This window comes from Lithobates pipiens, unplaced genomic scaffold, assembly GCF_037356315.1.
Source record: "Lithobates pipiens isolate NorthernLeopardFrog02 unplaced genomic scaffold, aLitPip1_a1.2 Scaffold_18, whole genome shotgun sequence".
NCBI classification, from domain to species: Eukaryota; Metazoa; Chordata; class Amphibia; order Anura; family Ranidae; genus Lithobates; species Lithobates pipiens.
Window position 1 is genome coordinate 365,596,816 of NW_027507758.1, and position 23,828 is coordinate 365,620,643.

Consider the following 23,828-nt stretch of genomic DNA (forward strand, 5'->3'; position numbering starts at 1 on the left):
TCCGTAACAGCTACTGTGTCTCCACTCGCCTACATGGGCTGCCTGTGCAAAGCTCTTCACTACTCAAAAAAGATAAACAGCTGTACAGGGCTCAGCATCCATGTGAATGAAACCCAAAAGTAAAATCTTTTACAACAGACAAGTTGAGTTAATTAACGTCTATTAGTGATATAGACAAAAATACAGAGCTGATAAGAGTACTAACCTTCCTCTTTTTATTTCTGTCTGTTATTGTAGATTTCTATGCATTCCTGTCTGGTGAAACCATTGTCAATGTATCAGTAAGCGAGGGGAAATCTCTCTAATGGAGCACCAGATAGCAGCAGAAATCCACAGTAGAGAAAAAAAAAAAAAAAACACAAGTTTTGAACTGGCATACAATTCATTGTTTTCCATACAAGGGTAATATCTTTTAACAAGAACCAGCCCTTGATTGGGCCTAAACAAGAATCTGAATATTCAGTCTTAAATCAGAATAATACTTTCGTGTCATCAGTTAAAAAATGTATTTGCCATTTTTTTTTTAGCTTTACTTACATGTGTCTGCATCTGACGCTTGTGTAAAGAAGGCAGAGCGTGCTCCAATTCTGATATTTGCTGCAATTTCAGCTGTCTGATATTTTACATTTCTCACTCAGAATCTGGAAAACTGTATCTAAAGTAAGGCACTTGGTACTGCAGCAGCTGTCAGATTTCTGGTGATACAGCAAGTAAACCCAAGCAAGGTGATAATTCTCTCATAAGTAATTCTTACGATTTATTACTGAGTATTGCTATTCAAGCCTAAGCCCAGTGGTAAAGTATGAAGAGATAATGCAGTATGTGAAAAGACAATATTTTATGTTTTTCATTTGTTGATTTTGAACACTTTATCATGTATCTTATTGATAACATGAGAATTGTTTCCTTTTTTCAGGTTCAGGAAATGGTTCATGGGGTTACTACAGAGGAGTGCCAGACAGCATTACAAAACCATGGCTGGAATATCCAAAAAGCTATCCAATACCTTAAAGTATGATCTCAGTTTGTCTTATTTGTCCATATTTCACAGCACTGGGTGCTCTAAACATGTTTTGTTTGTATATATGTACATATAGAGTTGGCCATTAGATGGCAGCCTTTTTTATAATTTTAGTCTACTCAGAACAACTGCAAAGATCTAGAGTAAATGCGCCACCTCGTGGTGGCATTGCTGTACTGTCATGCCAAAGTTTTGTACTGTGATAATGAACTTATTCCATAATAAGTGTTCTTGGTGGGATATTGTGGTTTGAAACACTTGAGTGTTTTTTTTTTTCAATGTAAAACATTGTTTTCTTACAAGATTTATTTTTTAGTTTCAATGAGCTGCTGGCCTTCTAAAATGTTTTGGTTTTTATCATTTTTTTTGTTATTTCATCTGTAAATCACACTACATTCTTTTTTTACTATAGGTTGAGCAACTGTTTTGCCTGGGACTGAAGACTCGTACGGAGTGCCACAAAGTGCTGGAGACATTTGACTGGAACCTGGAGACTGCTAGTTCTCACCTTCTAGAATCATACAGTGGCTCCCAGCAAAAGTATGATATTTGCTCTCCTCTCATATTCTTAGATAGTGTATGTAAACACAAAATATATTTTCCAGTATCATGCCTTACTGTGTGCAGTGGTCTTAAGCAAAGTATTTTTTGTGTATCTGTATCTTACGTGGAGATTCTGCCAGTAGCAGCACTTCATTTTGCAGGCTGACAACACTGCTGCTTCAGCTGGCTGTATGGCTGCTTACAAGTTCTATGCCTGCCCCACACAAATAGGCTGGCCAAGTGAAACAGAGAACACAGCAGGTTGACAACACTTGTGCTGGCAGTTGCAAGGCATGAACTTAAAGTAGAACTCCAGCCTTAACCTAACTGGTCTAAAAAATGCTCCTTCCCTCTCCTATCAAAAAAAAAAAAAGATTTATATACTTACCTATTCTAAGCTGGCTTAGGTCTGGTCACGTGATCCCCTGTGTCAGCCAGCGGTTGCTGCAAAGGAGTAGCAAGAGTGCTTGTCAACATCTAGGAATGGGAGTTCCCATAGGTTCCCATGTGCCAGCTGCTGTCAGCGTTCCCCCCTCTTCCCTGCTGCTACTGTAGACATGGGAGGCGGATCACGTGACTTGACTGGAGTGGGCTGAAAATAGGTAATATACATTCTTTTTACACTGGTTAGTTAGCATAGATTTGTTTAAGACTAGTTAGGCTTAGGCTGAAATGCTACTTTAAGCTGTCCAAACATTAGTAGTTTTTCACACAAACAATCATACAAAAATTCTCAGTACATTTGAACACTTGGCAATTGTTGGAAAATTTTTCAAAATTTTGTTTGCTTTTAACATTCGACTTTGTAATGAATGGACTTTCCCAACAAAAAACACATACACTGTTAGAAATTTGGTCACTTCTAAAAATTCTTCCATCCTGCTCCTTTGAATTTTCTAGTCACCACAGTTGAAAACGAACATTAATTTGACCCCACTAATGAAAAGAAAATCGAACAAATGTTCTTAAAAATTTTGAACAAAATTCTAATAGTGTACAGCTAGCTTTAGGGTTGTCAGCCTACAGCAGGAAGTGCTTTTACTAGCATGATCTCCAGCAAAGAAACTTTGCCACAGAGTCACAAAATATTATTTGCTCAAAACTGTCAGGTATGTTGCTAAATATAATAAACATGAGAGTTTACATACACTGGGAAAAATAATTATTTGATCCCATGCAGATTTTGCTCATTTACAAAGAAATTAAGGGTCTATAATTTATATCATAGGTGTGTTTTAAATGATAGAGACAGAATATCAACCAAACAGCCAGAAAAAAACAGAAGATACAAAAATGTTATAAGTTGAGTTGCAGTTCAGTGAGTAAAATAAGTATTTGATCCCCTACCAACCAACAATAATTCTGACTCCCACAGACTGGTTACAGTATATGCTCATGTGGTACACAGATTAGTCCTGTCAATTTAAGAAGGTGCTCCTAATGACAACTCGTTAAGTGTATAAAAGACACCCGTCCATAGAATCTCTTTGTTCCATTCAAACCTCACTATCATGAGCAAGACCAAAGAGCTGTCAAAGGATGTCTGGGACAAGATTGTAGACCTGCACAAGGCTCAAATGGGCTACAAGACCATCAGCAAAAAGCTTGGTGAGAAGGAGACAACTGTTGGCCCTTGTACACACGGTCGGAGAATCAGCCGGAATGTGTCCTATCGGACCGTGTCGTTGGATAATCCGACTGTGTGTGTGATATGCATCGGACTGAATCCGTCGGAATATCCGTCGGGCCCAATTTTCCAACATGTTGGAAATATTTCCCGACCAACTGGTTTGATTGGACATACTCCGATCATGTGTAGAGAATTTTGATCGGACCAAGTGCCACGCATGCTCAGATCAAATTCCTACATCAAATCTATTGGCTACTAGCCTGAACGTAGTCCCATCATAACGAGATTACGTCATCACGTTCTGAATGATCGGATTTTTCGACAACTTAGTCCGACCGTGTGTATGCAACAGTTTCGGACAAGATCCGACGGACAAAATCCGACGGATTTGGTTGTCGAAATCTCCGACCGTGTGTACAGGGGCTTGGAGCGATTATTTGCAAATGGAAGAAATGCAAAATAATTATCAATCGCCCTCAGTCTGAAGCTCCATGCAAGATTTCGCCTCATGGGGTAAGGATGATCATGAGAAAAGTGGGGGATCAGCCCAGGACTACACTGGAGAAGCCTGTGGATGATCTTAAGGCAGTTGGGACCACAGTCACCAAACAAACCATTGGTAACACAATACGTCGCCATGGATTAAAATCCTGCAGCGCCTGCAATTTCCCCCCTCATCAAGAAGGTACAATGAGTTGTGGATGGGTCTTCCAGCATGACAATGACCCAAAACATACCCCCAAGGCAACAAAGGAGTGTCTCAGGAAGAAGCACATTAAGGTCATGGAGTGGCCTAGCCAGTCTCCAGACCTTAATCCTATAGAAAATGTATGGCGTAAGCTGAAACTTCGAGTTGCAAGACACAGCCAAGAAACCTTAAAGTAGGTGTAAACCCTCCCCTATACCCAGTGAAAACATCCTTAGATGATACACAGAGATGAAACAAATATCCCTACATAAGTTTTACATGCATATCTGCTGTCTTCAGCTTTTTTATATTCTTTAGAAAGTGCACATTGTGTTAGAGATCCACTCCCTGTTCAGCACTGGGAGTGGATTCTTGGCATACAGCCAAGACAGCTGTTTGGAGGAAAGGCACACACCCCCACTCCATATAGGCAGAGACTTGCAGAGCTGTGCTGTGACAAGTCACTCTCTGTTAATCTATTTTTTAGCAACTTCCCTGAAACAAATTTCAGGCTGGTTTTATCTTGCTTGACAGAGAACTTGTCAGAAGTTATCATGCTGATAACAGAGCAACAAAACAGCAGAGACACAAGACTCAGGGCTTTAGAGAGAGATAAGAAAATATAAAAAACACACAGATATATGTGCTTTGATCAAATTTCATGAATTGGGTCCACATGCGCTTTAAGTCCGATGGAGAACACACTATTGCATTTTCCGACCAAAAGCTCTCATCGGTCTTTTGCTGGCCGAAATTCCAATCGTGTGTACATGGCATTAGTCATATTTTGCTTGGGGATCAAATACTTATTTCACTCACTGAACTACAACTCAATTTATAACATTTGTATCATGTGTTTTTCTAGATTTTTGGTTGATATTCTATCTCTATCATTTAAAATACACCTATGATAATAATTATAGATCCTTCATTTCTTTGTAAGTGGGCAAACTTAAAAAAACCTGCAGGGGATCAGATAATTATTTTCCCCACTGTACGCTTTAAAAGAAAGCATACAGGTTATATGTGAAACTGTTTTTGGAGAGAATTTAATCTGTTTTCAGCCCTTTCTGAAAGTGCAGTAAAGGGTATGGATAAGACAGAGTGCATTGGGGCTGGTGGGGCAGCAAAAAATGTATGCTGTGCATGAATCTATACATTGCATATGGGAGGTGGCCTGGAAAGAGGGGGCAATGTCCCTAATGGATGGGCTACCCCTGCAAGGGTGACCTAGATTTTATATCACTCTGAAATATGCACAATAGTGATTTCTACACTAGGTTTATTGCTATAGTTCACAGCACATTGTATAGTGCTATTTTCTTTATTGAATAACACAAAGCAATGGTTAAAGTAGTATTTCAAATGAGACCTAGTTTCATTGAAACATGATGATTTTATTTACTACCTTAGTGTAACCCAGATATGGCAAACTCAAATAAACCATGGCCTGAATGAGTGAAATAAACTTCAAGTGGGTCATAATAAATGTTGAGGGCTGCACCTACTACTTCATAGTAACAACTGTAACTTATGACATGTTGCACCAGAGAAAGGGGGCCTAAATCATTTTTTTAGATATTGAGCAGAATGACATAATGAAGAGTTGCTTTGTCAACTGTAGAATAATTGTGCCCTTTTTTAAGTACACATTCTTAAATTCAGGGCCACAAAGACGGAGCAAAGAGGGCTGCATGTGTCTGAGAAACTTGCGTAACTGGACTAATTCAGGTTAGATGGAATTACTTTTCGGCATATAAAATATTATCCATAATTTTATTGATAAAGGCATAACAAGATAAGAAATTCTCCAATTTGCAGAAACGCAGCCCCAAACTTGCAAGATATCTCCACCATGCGTCACTGTTGCCCGCAGACACTTACTGTATTATTGTACTACTCTAGTCCTTCACAAACAAACTGCCTCCTGCAGCACCCAAGTTCATGTTTTTGTGCATAGGACATGGAAACAAGGCTAAGCAACTTAACTGTGCACAAAAACTTAGGAACTTCCATTCTGTTCATTTACTTTCCATTTTCTTATTTGATGAAAATAACTATTAACACTTACATTTATGAAAGCATTCTTAATTTACAGCATCGTTTCACACCTTACTAAAATTTTTGCACAGTAGTCTAAATTAAAAATGAACTCTATAAGCACCCTGCAATAAACACTAAACATACATATGTACACTCTCACACACGTACATGCAGGGGGTCATTTACTAAGATGAATGCGCTGCACCGGTTCATACCTTAATTTGTGTGCCAGATAAATTATTAAATGAGCGTATGAACCAGCACACGCATAAGCGCAACAGATACTATGCCGGCGCACGGAATAATAATATCCCATTGATAATAGTGCACGCCGTATCATTAACAGTCCATTCACATGGGGCAACACGACTTCCAGCGCGACTTTGGGAGGAAGCTTGGACACGACTTGAGTGTGAATCACAGCGAGACTTGGGGCGACTTACAACACGACTTGGAGCAACTTACAACACGACTTTAAGTCGCCCCCAGGCCAGGCGCCTTTCATTTTTTTTAAAACCCGGCATGGGTTCCCCTCCAAGAGAATACGAGGCCCTTCAGGTCTGGTATGGATATTAAGGGGAACCCCGCACCAAAAAAAAAGAAAATGGAGTGGGGGTCCCCCTCAAAATCTATACCAGACCCTTTTCCGAGCACGCAACCTGGCAGGCCGCAGGAAAAGAGGGGGGACAAGAGAGCGCCCCCCCTGAACCGTACCAGGCCACATGCCCTCAACATTGGGAGGATGCTTTGGGGTACCCCCCAAAGCACCTTGTCCCCATGTTGATGAGGGCAAGGGCCTCATCCCCACAACCCTGGCCGGTGGTTGTGGGGGTATGCGGGCAGGGGGCTTATCGGAATCTGGAAGCCCCCTTTAACAAGGGGACCCCCAGATCCAGGGCTCCCCCTGTGTGAAATAGTAAGGAGGTACAAAAGTACCCCTACCATTTCACCAAAAAAAGTGACAAAAATGACAAGAGACAGTTTTTGACAATTCCTTAATTAAAGTCTTCTTCTTTCATCTTCTTTCTTCTGGTCTTCTTCCTTCTTCTTTCCTTCATCCTTCGGTTTCTTCCTCCATCTTCTTCTTCCTCCGATCCTCTGCTTCTTGCTCCGGTGTTCTCATCCGGCATCTTCCTCCACGGCGTCTCTTCTTCATCGCTTTGATCTCGGCCCACTCCACGCAATGCGAGGCTCCTGCTGTGTGACACTTCTCTTCTTCTGACACTTATATAACGGAACCGTGCGTCAGAGGTCACCGCCCTCCGTTATATAAGAACTGTCAGAAGAAGAGAAGCGTCACACAGCGGGAGCCTCCCATTGCGTGGAGTGGCCCAAGAACAATATGAGGAAGAAGAAACGCCGTGGAGGAAGATGCTGGACGAGAACACCGGAGCAAGAAGCAGAGGATTGGAGGAAGATGGAGGAAGAAACCGAAGGATGAAGGAAACAAGAAGGAAGAAGACCAGAAGAAGATGAAAGAAGAAGACTTTAATAAAGGAATTGTCAAAAACTGTCTCTTGTCATTTTTAACATTTTTGTCACTTTTTTGGTGAAATGGTAGGGGTACTCTTGTACCCCCTTACCATTTCACACAGGGGGGAGGCCGGGATCTGGGGGTCCTCTTGTTAAAGGGGGCTTCCATTTTCCGATAAGCCTGCTCTCTCGCCCCCCTCTTTTCCTGCTGCCTGCCAGGTTGTGTGCTCGGATCTGGTATGGATTTTGAGGGGGACCCCCCCATGCCATTTTTTTTTTGGGCGTGGGGTTCCCCTTAAAATCTATGCCAGACCTGAAGGGCCTGGTATGGAATGCGACGGGGGACCCCCATTTTTCTTAATTTTTTTTTTCTTAATGCTAACATGAACTGTGTACAAATAGCCTTAAAAAAAAAGATAGAAGTGAACCAGCGGGGAAAAAAAAGGCAAGTTGAGAGGTGCGCCTGTTCAACCTATGCAAATGCATCTACGTGGCTTGCTTAGAGAAAGTTACTTTCCATTTTATTTTGGGCATATTGGTTACTTGGACAGTTATAACTATACTTCCTCACATCACCCCCATAATATTGGCACTTCCCGACTTCTTTTAATTCTGAGTTGAATAATGCGTGCACCATGTCTATAGCGGCGGACAGATCACCGCCTCCCATGCGCTGGCATGCTAATAGTAAATGGGGGATTGCGCTGTGTTACAGGCGCAAATGCTTTGTGAATACGAAAACGGCCGTTGCTCATCGGCGTGCGCCGCAACTCATGGAGCAAACCATTTGTAAATCAGCCCCACTGTGTATCTAAGATCTGCCTATACATCGTTTGGTACAATACTAATGTTATTGTTTCTCTATCGGACTCTATTCCTATATTGTAAAAAATGAAAAACAACTCAGTCAAAATGTTGAGCTGATAAAGTACGTGATATTTGATTTATTATCAGGAAAAATATACATGTGCGTCTGATTCTATATACCATACCTTAAAATTGTCCTAAAGTAAAACATCCTACAATAAGGTACAAATACATTTTTGCATTTGCTGGGTGCCCACCCCCCCAAAGAAAACCCCACTCACCTGAGTCCTGTATCAATTCGGCACTGTGCTTGGCTGCACCTGGTCTTCCTTCCAAGGCCAATCCACGCTATGTGTGTGTCTTTAGATGCACACAACCCTGCTTGGGAGTAAGCCCATGTGAGTGCCCCCATAGCAAGCAGCTTGCTATGGGAACACTCAGAGAAGAGAAGTGGACAGCTCAGTCAGGGGACCCTAAAAGAGGAAGTTTGGGGCTTCTCTATGCAATAGATTTGCATAGAGCATGTAAATATAACATGTTTATTATTTACATTTTTTTTTTTTAATTGCCTTTACAATCATTTGGGTTTGTTGGAGTTGAAGGTGTTCAGTTGGTTTATCAAAGGCATAGACCATTTTCACTTTGCAATTTTATGTTCCTTTAGTGCAAGGTAGGCAACCTAGGTCACTCCAGCTGTTGCAGAACTACAAGTCTCATCATACCTCTGGGAGTAATTGTAACTGCCAGCCTTGCAATGCCTCATGGGAAATGCTGGAGGGTCTCAGGTTGCCTACCCCTGCTTTAGAGCAATCTGTGTTCGTTTCAAGCAATCATGTAAAAGTATAACCATTTGGAAAAAAAATCACTTGCATTGGATATTCAGAGTGAGTATATTTTTTCTTAACTAAGTAAAGTGCACATTCACTTTACTAAATTAATATTAATGATTTCCTTAGTGTTAGGTCAAGATAATGTAGATGTCTGGGTTTAGTGTTCATGTTAAGGATCATGTTAAGGGTTAGATTAGGTTACGGATTGTTAGTGGGAGATTTGATGCTCAATTTGTGGTTAGGTTAAAAGAGAAAATTATATTGATATTCAAGTCAGAAGTCACAAATATTTGACCTTTTTATTGTTTCTTTTATTGTTATTGTTTTCATTAGGCTGCCAGGTAGTGTAACTTTCTTCTTTTTTTTTTTTGAAACAGGCGATGATGCATCCTTATTGAAGAAAAGGCTTACTTGCACAACATATATCTACCTGGACTAAAACATTCATAAAGAATTTTCTGATCAGCTCTTTGGCTCTGAACTGGCCCTCAAGGGAGCTTCCTCAACCCACAAGGAGTGAACTTTTAAACCAACTCAGTGTTCTGCTACATGGACATGTGTTAATATTGTGTTTTCTCTTTTAATGTGTTTTTCTTTTCTTCCTTCTCCATGCTTATATGGGAATCTCGTTGTTTTTATATAAAAAGATGTGTAATTTTAATATATAAAATATCTATATGAATATATATATATAAATATAAGATATAAAGTTTATTTGGGAAAAATATGAGTTTCGCATTTTTTTTGTCTTAACTTTTATTCTGAATCCATGTGTTGTAACTTTACAGATAGCAGTTCTAGACAACAAGTAAGATTATTAAGGCTACTTTCACACTGAGGCGCTTTACAGGTGCAATAGTGGCTGCATAGCGGCTGTATAGAGCCTCACCTGTCTCTCTCTCCAGTGTGAAAGCCTTTGCTAAAGACAACAAAGGTCCCTCAGTTTCTGCAAGGTTCTCAGATGTACCTCTGGGTTAGAACGGAAATTCCCATTCATATGATCCTGTGCTGTGCAGTGAGTTGAGAAGGACGGATCTGCAACCACACAGATTTGGATAACACAACAGCCAGCTGGCGAAGATAGAAACGTGAATAGTTTTTGTGCTATTCAGCAGTTAGGCTATATACCCTAAGTCAACTTAAACGTACATTTTCCTGTCTAATTGGACAATACCTAAAGCCTAGTACACACCACTAGTTTTTTTTTCTTTAACCCAGCGGGTCAAATGAAAGAAAAACTGACATCGGTCAGGTCGGAGCTGCTAGCTAACAATCCGAATACTACAGCAATCATCCTTGCAGTTCTGTTGCGTTCTGACAGGAGGATGGCTCCCCGCCAGAACACTCTAGTCAACGCGCTCAGCCATTGGCTGAGAGTTCTGATCGGGAGCCAGCCGGCTGCTGGTTTTCCATCATGCATTTCTGACAGAAGCCGGCTGAACGGCCAGCTTCTGTAGTACTGGCTGCCATACACACTGGCCGAATGCCGGACCTTTTTTATTGAACTGCACAATGTCGCCTGACATTCAGCCTGTATGTACTAGGCCTAACCCTTTGCTAACAAAACAAACATGGCTGCAACAACTGAAAGCTGTGAAATTTTAGATTTAGCAACCATCTTCTGCATATATGCAGCCCCACGGCAAAAAGTCCAATGCAGTGGTGCCGCATATGTGTTACGTTTCCCAGAGGGGTGAAGAGATTTAACCATGTTTAAATGTTTGAAGATTGGAACATTTTGTAGTAACCCAATCTTGATTAGTGCATCTCCAGAACTTTTACCTGAGTTTGTTTTGATAGCGCCATGATCCAAATGTTCAGATAATCACTTACAATCTCTGGGACCTTCCAGAAAGTAGTGTATTTATTTCCTAATTGTACATTACAGAACACAGGGTCCTAGTTTTGCACCATGAGTTATTCAGCTACTTACAGGTAATTGAACATTGCCAAACAAAGCTGTAAGGACAGCCCAAGCATAACTCCTCGCACTCCCAGAATGCCTCAGTTTTTTGCTAGTGTCCTTATGTGACCAGACATCTACTACTGTATCTGTTCTGAGAGAGAGCAAATCTTTTAGCAAACCTTTTTCATTTGCTGTTTATTGTATCAATAAGTTCACTAGCTGCTCATAGCCACTCCCACTTCCACCTCAATCATTTTACCCCTCTGTACCCAGAAACCCAAAAAAGAGGCAGGCAGCCTGTAACAATACTTTGGCCACTGGATTCTTCATTTGGTGCTCATCTAAGTATGTATGAGTTAGCTGCATGGTGCTATACAGGTCCATGGTCATGGTCATTCCGCTGGTGGAAAATGGTCTGGATCAAGTACCTTCAAGGGTCAAATTTTATCCATTGACATTTCTTTCTTGAAACCAATGCCCTCTCATCATTTCTAAATTTAAGCTTTGAAAGCATTTGTTAACCCCCCAAAAAATTATATAGCTCCTGGTCCCTTAAAGCAGATTACACAGCACAGTTACCAGGTACTGTAGGCTGGGTATGTCAGAGCCTCAGTTTATGGTTAATATCCAACAATCTGCAAAGGGGAAAATCCTTCCTTCAGTTACCATGGAAGTGGCCCAGATTAGAAATGACCTTGCCCATTCCACCTTCCATTTCAGGATGCCTCACAGATGCTCAATAGGGTTTAGGTCTGGGGACATGCTTGGCCAGTCCATCACCTTTACCCTCAGCCTCTTTAACAAGGCAGTGGTTGTCTTGGAGGTGTGTTTGGGGTCATTATGTTGGAATACTGCCCCACGGCCCAGTCTCCAAAGGTAGGGGATCAAGCTCTACTAGTATGTCACAGTACATGTTGGCATTCATGGTTCCCTCAATGAACTGTAGTTCTCCAGTGTCAGCAGCACTCATAGCGGCCCCAGACCATGACATTCTCACCACCATGCTTGACTGTAGGCAAGACACACTTGTCTTTGTACTCCTCATCTGGTTGCTGCCACACCTACTTGACACCATCTGAACCAAATAAGTTTATCTTGGTCTCATCAGACCACAGGACATGGTTCCAGTAATCCATGTCCTTAGTCTGCTTGTCTTCAGCAAACTGTTTGCAGGCTTTCTTGTGCATCATCTTTAGAAGAGGCTTCCTTCTGGGACAACAGCCATGTAGACCAATTTGATGCAACGTGCAGCGTATGGTCTGAGCACTGACAGGCTGACACCTTCAACCGATAAAGCAATGCTGGCATCACACGTGCACTCAACTTCTTTGGTCGACTATGGCGAAGCCTATTCTGGATGGAACCTGTCCTGTTAAACTGCTGTATGATCTTGCCCACCGTGCTGCAGCTCAGTTTCAGGGTCTAGGCAATCTTCTCATAGCCTAGGCCATCTTTATGTAGAGCAAAAATGATTTTCTTTATCGTACATCATAGGACACAGAGTCTCAAATAATTACTTGGTGGGTTATGGGCCTACCTTCAGGTGTTGACACTGGTATAACCAATACAGGAAGTTAACTCCCCTATATAACCCCTCCTCCTTCCAGGAGCACTCAGTTTTTTCGCCAGTGTCTAAAGGTGTTGGTCATGAGTGAAGATGTGCTCTAAAGGAGCTCCAGGAGGGATCCATGCTGGATTTAAAGAAACCTCCACAATCGGATCCATCCTCCCCACTGAGGCCATAGGATGGTACCTGGACCTCGATGCAAGAACGAGGTTTTGCCTGTAATGCTTCTCTTTGAGAGCTGGGCTCTAGGAACCAGGACGCTTTTTGGTCTTGCTACATTTCCTAAAGTTGTCCTGAGGGGTGCTATACAAGGCCCAAAGGAGCGGAACCCCTTTTAAAAGGGCCCCAGTCTTTGAGCGTGTTTAAACGCAGCCCGCCGTGATGGGTGAATGTTGGATCTGTCTGTTAAATCAGCAGTATCCTGCAGCGAGGACAAGGTAAGGGAAGAAGCTTTGCTTTTTCCTTCAATATACCTTGTATGCCTTATAAATGTCTCCTCTATAAGGAGTAACTTACACTACCTATGATGTGTCTTAGTGCAGCTCTGTCTCAGAACATGTGTGGTCCCAGTGGCAGAGGGGGGTTCTTGCTATAAATCTTGTGGGATTTGGTAAAAAATACAGCAGTTGCTAATACAGAGATGTGTATAAACTTCTATATGGGCGGTGGCTATTTGGTTGACGCAGCTGCTTTAGCTGCATGGTTTAATTACAACCCAGCACTTCCACCTAGTAACATTGGGAAATGCCCTATGCTTCTGTGGCTTAAAAAAAAAAGAAGAAAACTATAAATCTGCTGACAGAACCCCCCCTCCCCTTCCCCTCTTCCCCTCCCCTTCCCCTCCCCCCTTGTAGAGGTGTATAGTACGTTCACCTTACTTTGTGTTGGCCAGCCGGGTCCCTAGCAGGGCCTGAGAACACAGAGGGGCATGTCCGCAAGGTCACGTGGCGCTGTATGGTTGTAACGTCCACACACACAGCACTCGCCGCATAGCTGAGGGGAAGCTCTGAGGATGCCAATCAGGTTCCACCTGAGGCTTTATATCACAGACACTCATTTCAGAAAGACTTTTTAACTGAAGAGAGGCAGTCTGTCACACTAAGAGACACCAGAGCGCTGGGCACATAATGGTGTAAAACAGGCATTCCCAGACAGATTGTTACTTAGCAAAAGAACTGATATTTTGTGTGTACCTCTGCTTGTGCTTTGCACTATGTCTTCCAGACCTACCGTAAAGGTACCTAAGGTGTCACCCCCCAGGTGCTGGGAATCCCAGTTATGCCTCCATACTGTCTTCCTCTTCGGAGAGATCAGACATGGCAAGCCAGGGTGAGTCATTGGAAGCTAGCAGTGGTGCAACTGCTTCACACACTTCAGCCCCTGTCGAGGTGACTGAAGATGCATTTTCCTCTGCCTTGCAAGGCTTAGAAGGAAGATTAGCGGCTTTAATCGCATCCTCCATCCAGTGCTCAGATGATCGGGAGGAAAAACATGCGATTATTTCTCTGCGGATGAAACAATACTTGAAGTTCCCAAGGATCCCTACGTCACAATCTGAAGTACAGAGGCTTGCAAAGATGGTTCGCTCTACTTGCATGCTACCCCTAACAGAGTTAGCTGAAGGGCCGGTCTCTTCCTTGGGTTCTTTGAAGCCTTTACAGCCTTTGCATTCATTTCCCATCCACGCATTACTAAAAAATCATATTTATACCGAATGGGATCATCCGGATAAGCATTTTTTCCCTTCCAAAGAGATTCGCAAAGCTCTATCCTATGGAAGAAAGATTCACTAAAAGATGGAAAGTTCCAGCAGTTGACGCTGCGATTTCCAATGTGAAAAAAAAAATTTTTATTTTTTTTTTACCCAGTGGACAATGCGCTTATGCTTAAAGATCCAACAGATAAGAAGTTGGAAGGTCTGTTAAAATCCTTTTTTTCTTAGCAGGTACTGTTGCTCAGCCTGCAATTGCAGCTATAGGCATCTGTCAGTCCTTAAAGGACCAGTTCACAGATGAGCTCCCTGCACAACAAGCACAGGAGCTGGCCAAGCTACCTAAAACATTATGCTTTGCTGTAGACGCTATGAAGGATTCTATTCACCAGGCATCACGCCTGGTGAAGGACCTGTGGGGTTAAAGGGTTGGTCAGCTGAGACACCTTGTAAGAACCTTCTAACTAGTTTCCCCTTTAAGGGAGAACGATTATTTGACGATAGTTTGGATAAATACATTCAAACAATTTCCAGCGGAAATGGTACTCTTTTGTCAGTCAAAAGAAAATATAAGCGTCTTTCATTTAAACTGTTCGGCCTCTGCCATCAGACCAGGCATAAAGGAAGACCTGGGGCTACAAGTCTGCAAAGCAGAATACAATACCTCCTTATGAAGAGACATCTCCCCTCACCAAGGTGGGGGGAAAGACTTCTGTTGTACTCAGAAGTCTGGCAAAGGGAGATTCAGGACAAATGGACTCTCTCCACAGTGTCTCTAGGATACAAGCTAAAGCTTTGAGAGTTTCCACCATCTCCTTTTCTGAGATCAAACGTTCCCAAGGATCCAGGGAAAAGGCAATCCCTGTTGCAAGTATTAGACCGATTATTGGCTCAAGGGGTGATCAGACAGATTCCCAAACAAGAGCAAGGTTGGAGGTTTTACTCAAACCTAATTATGGTGCCAAAGCCAAATGGGGATATCAGACCAAGTCTAGATCTACGTAATCTAAATCGGTTCCTGAAAATCCGCTCCATTTGCATGGAGTCAATCAAGTCAGTCGTTTCCATCCTACAAGGAGAAAAACTTCTGGTGTCCATCGACATCAGAGAGGCATAGCTGCTTTCCATATATTTCCTCCTCACCATAGGTTTCTGCGGTTCAAAGTAGAACAGAAGCATTTTCAGTTAATAGCCTTGCCCTTCGGGCTTGCTACAGCACCTTGGGTATTCACTAAGGTATTAGCCCCACCTCTAGTCAGGTTAAGGGCACAGGGCATAACTGTCTTGGCTTACTTAGACGATCTATTGTTAATAGACCAGTCAGTGGCTTGCTTAAAGCAAGGTGTAGCCATCACAAGCAGTTACCTGGAAGGTTTGGGTTGGATTCTCAAACTAAAGAAATCCTCCTTAAAGCCACTAAGAAGGCTGGAGTATCTGGGCCTGATCATAGACACAGCCCAGAAAAGTGGTGTTCTTGCCACCTGCAAGGATCATCTCCATAAGAGGAGCTGGTGAGGATGATCAGGTCGAAGAGAAATCCTTCAATTTGCCTTTGCATGAGGTTGTTAGGGAAGATGGTAGCTTCATTCAAAGCAGTTCCCTATGCTCAATTCCATTGGAAACTGAAAGCAGTATTCTGTCTGCTTGGAACAAAACGATTCAAGCTTTGGACTTGCCAATGTGGCTGTCCCCATGAGTGTCCCAAAGCCTCAGTTGGTGGTTACTATCTTGTTTCAAATTTTTCTTTATTATTTCTTTATAATTATAAAACATACAAAACATCCATCAACATACCTAACATTCATCAACTACTACAAAACAAAAAAAACAAAAAAAAAAAATTATATACACACATATATATATATATATATATATATATATATATATATATATATATATATATATATATATATATACATATATATAAACATATACATACACACACATAAAACAGCCTTCATCCCTCCCACCTACCCCATCGCTCCTCACTTCCTCACTTACAAATATTCCTTAAGGTTCCCTGAGGTGCAAAACTCCTCCCACTTTTTCCAATGCTTTGAAATCGGATTCTCCACATATCCTTCTGCTCTTATTTGCTTCTCCATATAGTGCGTTTCACTCCTTTCACATTTCCACTCTATTATTAATGGAGCATTTTCCTTTTTCCATTTTCGCGCTATTACACTTTTTGCAGCTGTAGTCATACAGTGCAAAAACTCTATCTTTCTGTGTTAATGATTTAGGTGTGAGAGAGAATAGTACTATCATTATATCTATGTTTATCCTAGTACCTGTCACTCGCTGATATATTTCTGTTATCTTACCCCAAAAATCTCTTAACTTGTAACAGCTATACCATATGTGTTCTAAAGTACCCTTTTCTATTTTGCATCTCCAACAGGTTTCAGGGTTCCTTTTATTTATTCTATTCATTACTACTGGGCTTCTATACCATCTTATTGCAACTTTATAGTTTTTTTCTTGGTCCTTGATTGCTACCGATAGTTTATGTATTCTTCCATATATCCCTTCCCATTCCTTCTCTGTCAACACATTCCCTATTTCCTCCTCCCATTTTTTCACTGCTGCTATTTTTTTAATATCACCATAGGGGAGTAATAGATTGTATATCTTAGAAAGTTTTTTATTCGCTTTATCCTTATTTAATACTATTTGCTCGAATACAGTTAATTGTCTATTAATACTTATAATTAATGGATCTATATATGCTTTCAACTGAGAGTATTGCAGCCATTTATTATTATATTCATGTCCCATTTCCTGAAACCTTGGCATTCTCCCATCTATCAGGATTTGTATTATTCGCTCATGCTCCTCCATATTCCATTTAAGAAATGTTTTGCTTTTTAGTGCTGGTCTAAATTCTGGGTTGGCAAATAATGGGGTCATATGGCCACTCATTGAGGAGAGATTTCCTTTTTTTATTATATCATCCCAAATTTTTAATGTTGTTTTTACAAAAATGGGTAACTCCTTTTCTTCTGGCCTTAAATTAGATTTTATCCATGGTTGATGTTTTATTCTAGCCCCTATTATATCTTCTTCTAACTCTACCCATTGTTTATTTTTTGCATTATGCTGCCAATCTATAATTCTCATTATTGACGCTGCTTGGAGGTATTTGGAGAAGTTAGGCATTGCCAGTCCTCCATTTTTTTTTGTTCTTATTAATACTTCTCTTCCTATTCTAGGAACCTTATGCGACCATATAAAACTTTCTGCATCTTCTCTTAAATCCTTCATAATCTTTCCTGATGGTATAATAGGGACAGTTTGAAAAATATATAGCATAATTGGTAGTATCACCATCTTTAGAATATTTATTTTCCCTAACCAGGAATAAGTTATTTTATCATATTTTCCTAAAAGTTTTTTTACCTTATAAATTGCTTTATTATAGTTCATGTCCTGTAGAAGTTTTAAGTCACTTGGAATATATATTCCAAGATACTTAATCACGTCTTGTTTCCATTTAAATGGGAAATCATTTAGTATTATCTTTTGCATTCCTTCTTCCAATGAGATGTTCATTACTTCAGATTTATCATAATTAACTTTAAAGTTGCTCAATTGCCCAAATCTTTCCAGTTCTTTTATTACATTTGGTATTGTAATTATAGGGTTAGTTATATATAATAAAAGATCATCTGCATATGCAGCCGTCTTATATTCTTTACCTTTAACCTCTATCCCTTTGATATCCGTATTTCCCCTTATAGCTTCCATAAGATGTTCCATTATCATAACGTACAGAAGTGGGGATAGGGGACACCCCTGTCTAGTCCCATTTGATATCTTTATATAATCTGACAACATCCCATTTGTCCTAACTTTTGCTCTTGAATTTTTATATAATGCAGTGATCCTATATAGCATTTTAGGTCCCAATCCTATTTGCCTCAATACTTCCTCCAAAAATTGCCATCCCACCCTATCAAAAGCCTTCTCGGCATCTATAGCCAGAAGGCAGGCAGGGATGGCATTTCTCTGAGCGTATTCCATCAGTGTACATGTCTTGATAATGTTATCCCTTGTTTCTCTACCCTTCATAAAACCCGTTTGGTCCAAGTTTATATGATCTGATATAATTTCTGTTATTCGTCTCGCTATTATCTTAGAGTATATTCTTATATCTATGTTTGTCAAAGATATAGGTCTATAGTTTTTACAAATTGATTGATCCTTTTCAGGCTTTAATATTAATACGATATGGGCCTCCGTGCTCTGTACTGCAAATGGCTGTGTTTGAGAGATAGAGTTATATGTTTTCTTAAGAATAGGCGTGATTAAACTCTTAAATGTCTTATAGAATCTAGCGGTATACCCATCCGGGCCTGGACTCTTTCCCAGTGCAAGTTCTGCGTTTGCATGCTCTATTTCTTCTATTGAGATTTCACGCTCCAGATCCTCAATTTTTTCTGTTGAGAACATGGGTACCGCTGTTTCCCGTATATAGTTTCGTATCGCCTCACCCTTATTCCCTTTCTCCTTATATTCCTGATTTTCTTTTATATTATATAACTTGGAGTAGTAAGTATGAAGAGTTTCAGATATTTCCACTGGGTCATATGTCATTTCCCCATTTGGTTTTACAATTTTTTCTATGTAACTTAAGGGTTGCTGCTTTTTTAATGTTCGGGCCAACACTTTCCCTGATTTATTTCCGAACTTATACCACTGTGTTCTATTTTTGTCTCTTATCTGTAGGGACTCTTCATCAAGCATTGATTGCATTTCCATTTGTTTTTCCTTTAATCTTATTCTATCAAATGGTTTCATACTCCTCTTGTGTATCTCCTCTAATTCTCTAATCTCTGTTTCCAATTGAGATTGTTTCAATATTTTTTCTTTTTTTCTTCTTGCTCCATGCTTGATGAATATTCCCCTCAATACACATTTTAATGTTTCCCATTGAATTGGGATTGATGTTTCATCTCCTTCATGAGTTATTAAAAATTATTTTATAGTTTGTTGTATCTCTACCTCACATTTATTATCTTTGATTAGATTATCATTCAATCTCCATATCCCACTCCTTTTCTTTGTCGCAATTACTGCAAACTCTAGATATATTGGGGCGTGATCTGACCATAGAAATCCCCCTATCTCTGATATTGGCTTCATTATTAAACCTTCCCTATTTACAAAAAAATACTCTAATCTGTGGTATGAGTTGTGAATATTTGAATAGTATGTATAATTTTTCTCCATTTGATGGTGGGCCCTCCATATATCAGTTAGCTGGTATTTTCTCAAGACATTTTTAAATTCCTTTATTTTAATGTTATTCTTTTTTTTTTGCATATTAATATTTGTAGTGTCCCTTTTTATATCCATCAGGAAATTAAAGTCGCCTCCCACAATTACTATTCCCTCAGCTTTCTCCATTGCGTCTGATAGGGCTTTTATTCCAGTCTCTATTTGCCCATAATTTGGAAGGTACAAATTTATTATTGTAATTATTTTTCCATACAGCTTAAGTTTTATTATTAATAACCTCCCATCCTTACCTTCATATTTTTGTATTATTTGGACTGGTATATCCCTATGAAACGCAATCGATACACCTTTTGATTTAGAGTAAGGAAATGTATCATGTATCCACACACTATAATTTCTAATATTTATTTTAGGTATGTGATCTGATCGAAAGTGTGTTTCTTGAAATAGCACTATATCAATTTTCTGTTTATTCATAAAATTCAATATTTGATTTCTTTTAGAGGGGGAGTTTAGACCTCTTACATTAAAGGAGCAAAACCTTACATTTCCCATAAAGAAAAAAAACACAAAAAATAAATAAATAAATAATAAGAACATGGTTACTATCTTGGAACCTGCTAAAGGGAAAGTCCTTCAGATCAATTATCTGGAAGGTAGTAATGACAGATGCCAGCCTTTTCAGGCTGGGGAGTAGGAGCCTTGCCCATCGACATCCTAGAGATTCCGGTAGTGTATCTGGCTCTAGAAACATGGACCTCCAGGTTAAAGAATTGTCCTGCCAGGATCCAGTCCGACAATGCCACGACTGTGGCGTATCAATCGCAAGGGGTCACCAAGAGTCTTTCAGCTCAGAGAGAGGTGAACCAGATTCTAACTTGGACAGAAGAGAATGTCCCATGCCTATCGGCAGTTTTCATTTAAGTCACCGGCAGTTATTCCAGGAGAATGGTCTCTTCACCCCAAGGTGTTTCAGGCTGTTTGCCAAAGATGGGGGACTCCGGACGTAGACCTTCTAGCGTCCAGATTCAACACTAAGCTAGTCAACTTTGCATCCAAGACAGGGGACCCACCCGCATACAGAACAGATGCATTGGCGACCCCGTGGGATCAGTTTTTACTGATCTATGCACTTTTCCCTGATTCAGTTGCTACCTCAAGTTCTTTACAGGATCAAGCTGGAAAGAAAATCGGTAATACTGGTAGCACCAGCATGGCCCAGAAGGTCATGGTACGCAGAGATCGTAAGGATGGTAGTGGAGGGTCCAGGGCTTTTCCCACTAAGGCCAGACCTGCTATCTCAGGGGTCGATATTCCATCCTACTTTACGAACGCTAAATTTAACGGCTTGGCTATTGAGACCCACATTCTGAATAAACGTGGGCTTTCCAGGTCCATTATCTTTACTTTGATTAATGCTAGGAAGCCAGCTTCTAGAGCTATATATTATCGAGCCTGGAAAGCTTGTTTCCTGGTGTGAGGCCAAGGGTTGGTACCCTCGGAGATATATCATAGGCAGAATTCTTACCTTTCTACAATTAAGCGTAGAGATAAAGTTGGCCCTGAGTACTATTAAGGGCCAAGTCTCAGCCTTATCAATTTTTATTTCAAAGACTGCTTGCTATGCATTCTTTAGTCCAGGGTTTCATGCAAGGAGTGCTGCGGATTAATGTGCCAGTTAAATCACTCTTAAGCCCTTGGGACTTAAATTTAGTTTTGTCAGTGTTACACAAACAGCCATTCGAACCTTTGCAGCATGTTCCCTTAGTCCTTCTGACTAGGAAGCTGATATTTTCAATTGCTATATCCTCAGCAAGGAGGATTTCAGACTTGGCTGCTCTTTCTTGTAAGGAGTCATATTTGATTATTCATGAGGACAGAGTGGTGTTACGCCCTCGTCCAGGATTTTTGCCAAAAGTGGTTTCAGGCTTTCATCTGAATGAAGATATTGTCCTGCCAGGTTTTTTTCCCAAAACCTTGTTCCAGGGAAGAAAGGTCTACATTGTCTTGATGTAGTGAGAGCAGTGAAAATGTATTTAAGAAAACTGCTCCGATTCGTAAGACTGATGTCTTATTTCTTCTGGCAGAGGGTCCTAAGAAGGGACAGGAAGCGTCAAAATCCACTGTCGCTAAGTGCATTTGGTAAGTTATAATTCAAACTTATGATTTAAAGGGAAAGATTCCCCCTTTTCAAGCTAAGGCGCACTCCACCAGAGCGGTTGGTGCTTCTTGGGCAGTGCGTCACCAGGCCTCCAGGTCTCAAATCTGCAAGGCCGCAACTTGGCCTTCAATACATACATTTGCAAAATTTTATCAAGTGCATGTAAGATGGAATGCGGATATCGCCTTCGGGCGCAGTGTGCTGCAGGCAGCAATATAAGTCCTCAGGTCTGGGGGTTACCCTACGGGTTGTGTCTCCCTCCCCTCCAGTAGACATCCCACCAAGTAATTACTTGAGACTCTGTGTCCTATGATGTACGATAAAGAAAATAGGAATTTTAAAACCGCTTACCTGTAAAATCCTTTTCTTGGAGTACATCATAGGACACAGAGCTCCCGCTCTTCTGTTTTATGGGGTAAGAGTATATTACTTATATTGCTTGGCTACAAAAACTGAGTGCTCCTGGAAGGAGGAGGGGTTATATAGGGGAGTCAACTTCCTGTATTGGTTATACCAGTGTCAACACCTAAAGGTAGGCCTATAACCCACCAAGTAATTACTTGAGACTCTGTGTCTTATGATGTACTCCAAGAAAAGGATTTTAGAGGTAAGCTGTTTTAAAAATCCTATTTTTTTCAGATCCTCAGAGAGTTTTTACCGTGAGGTGCCACGTTGAACCTCCAGTGACCAGTATGAGAGAGTGAGAGCGATAACACCAAATTTAACACACCTGTTCCCCATTCACAACTGAGACCTTGTAACACTAATGAGTCACATGACACCGGGGAGGGAAAATGGCTAATTTGGCCCAATTTGGACATTTTTACCTAGGGGTGTACTCAGTTTTGTTGCCAGCGGTTTAGACATTATTGGCTGTCTTTTGAGTTATTTTGAGGGGGACAACAAATTTACACTGTTAAACAAGCTGTACACTCACTACTTTACATTGTAGCAGAGTGTAATTTCTTCAGTGTTGTCACATGAAAAGATATAAAATATTTACAAAAATGTGAGGGATGTATTCACTTTTGTGAGATAATGTGTGTGTGTATATATATATATATATATATATATATATATATATACACACACACACACACACACACACACACACACACACACACTGCAGTCAGTGTACAGTATATAATACAGTATATTGAAGTGGTTAAGAGGAATCCTATGACAGAATTACGGAAAAAAAAGGCGGAGTTGGCTATAGGGCATTATCCCAAGGGATCTGGTCTGAGGAAGGATTATATTCCTCACTAGACCATGTCCGGCGGAATCTGGAAGGTGGCAGCTGTCTTGGAGACTTGCGGGTAAAGACCCTGAATTGATTTCTGATGACTGTGTGCTTTTGGGATATAAGTTCCAAAGGTACAGTAGCCTGAACTGAGGCAGCTCTCATAGGGCCTCAGACTACTGGCCTTTCCCCTGTCCTCAGCAGAATCCTGGAGTGTTAATCTAGAGGAAAGTATCCCCCTCGTTACTGTGCAGCATCCTGGGAAACACACTGGGTACCAATAGGTGTGCAGTGGCACAAGGTAACCAGATGCCAGAGAAAATTGTCTAGCATTGTGTGGCATGGTGGTAGCAGCATTTTGCTTTTGGGCTATTTTTCTTCAGCTGGAACTTGGTGGAGGGACCTACGAACAGTTCCAAATAGTCAAAAACCTTAAAGACGAACTCCAGGTTCCCCCCAAATACTGTAGCTGCTGACTTTAAAAATAAAACGGACACTTACCTATCCAGGGATCCAGCGATGTCCTCAATTGAGACGATTCTTCAATCAGCTTTGGGTGCAGGTGCCGGCATCATAAGTAAGGGAAGTTTCCTACTGTGCATGCATAACCCGTGCTCTGCTTTGTGAATGGTCCTATAGACTTCTGAGACCTGTAATGTGTCCCAGAGGGCTGTGGAGGAAGGAGGACGGACAAACTTTCAGCTCAGATAGTTGCAACGCATCTGACCGGATGTGGGAAAGGGTACCTGTTAAAACCAGGTACCCGCTCCACCCCAAAAAGTGTAAAATGTGGCAGTGGAGGTTGAAGGATGCAGACAGGCAGAAACGTCCCCTTTTGGGTGAAGTTCCCCTTTAAGGCTGCTGCTAAAAAGTTGAAGATGTAGAGGAATTTCAGCACGGGGAAAGAGAACATCCTTGGTGAGTGCTACTTTGAATTTGGAAACATTGTGATTTAAAGCCTTTG

The 23,828-nt window shown here is 40.9% G+C and overlaps 1 protein-coding gene across 7 annotated transcripts in view; it reads left to right on the plus strand.

Moving 5' to 3' along the window:
* The window catches only part of TNK2 (tyrosine kinase non receptor 2), a 296,608-nt gene extending 286,846 nt beyond the window's left edge, over positions 1 to 9,762 (plus strand). For 6 of the 7 annotated variants that reach the window (XM_077487599.1, XM_077487600.1, XM_077487598.1 and 3 more), the window contains 4 exons: positions 917 to 1,012; positions 1,434 to 1,561; positions 5,548 to 5,613; positions 9,413 to 9,762. In XM_077487599.1, the coding sequence (XP_077343725.1) occupies positions 917 to 1,012; positions 1,434 to 1,561; positions 5,548 to 5,599 (276 nt within the window). In that variant the 3' untranslated portion in view covers positions 5,600 to 5,613; positions 9,413 to 9,762. The remainder of the gene's footprint in view (positions 1 to 916; positions 1,013 to 1,433; positions 1,562 to 5,547; positions 5,614 to 9,412) is intronic. The other variant, XM_077487595.1, reaches the window with a different exon arrangement.
* The last annotated feature ends 14,066 nt before the right edge of the window (positions 9,763 to 23,828 follow it).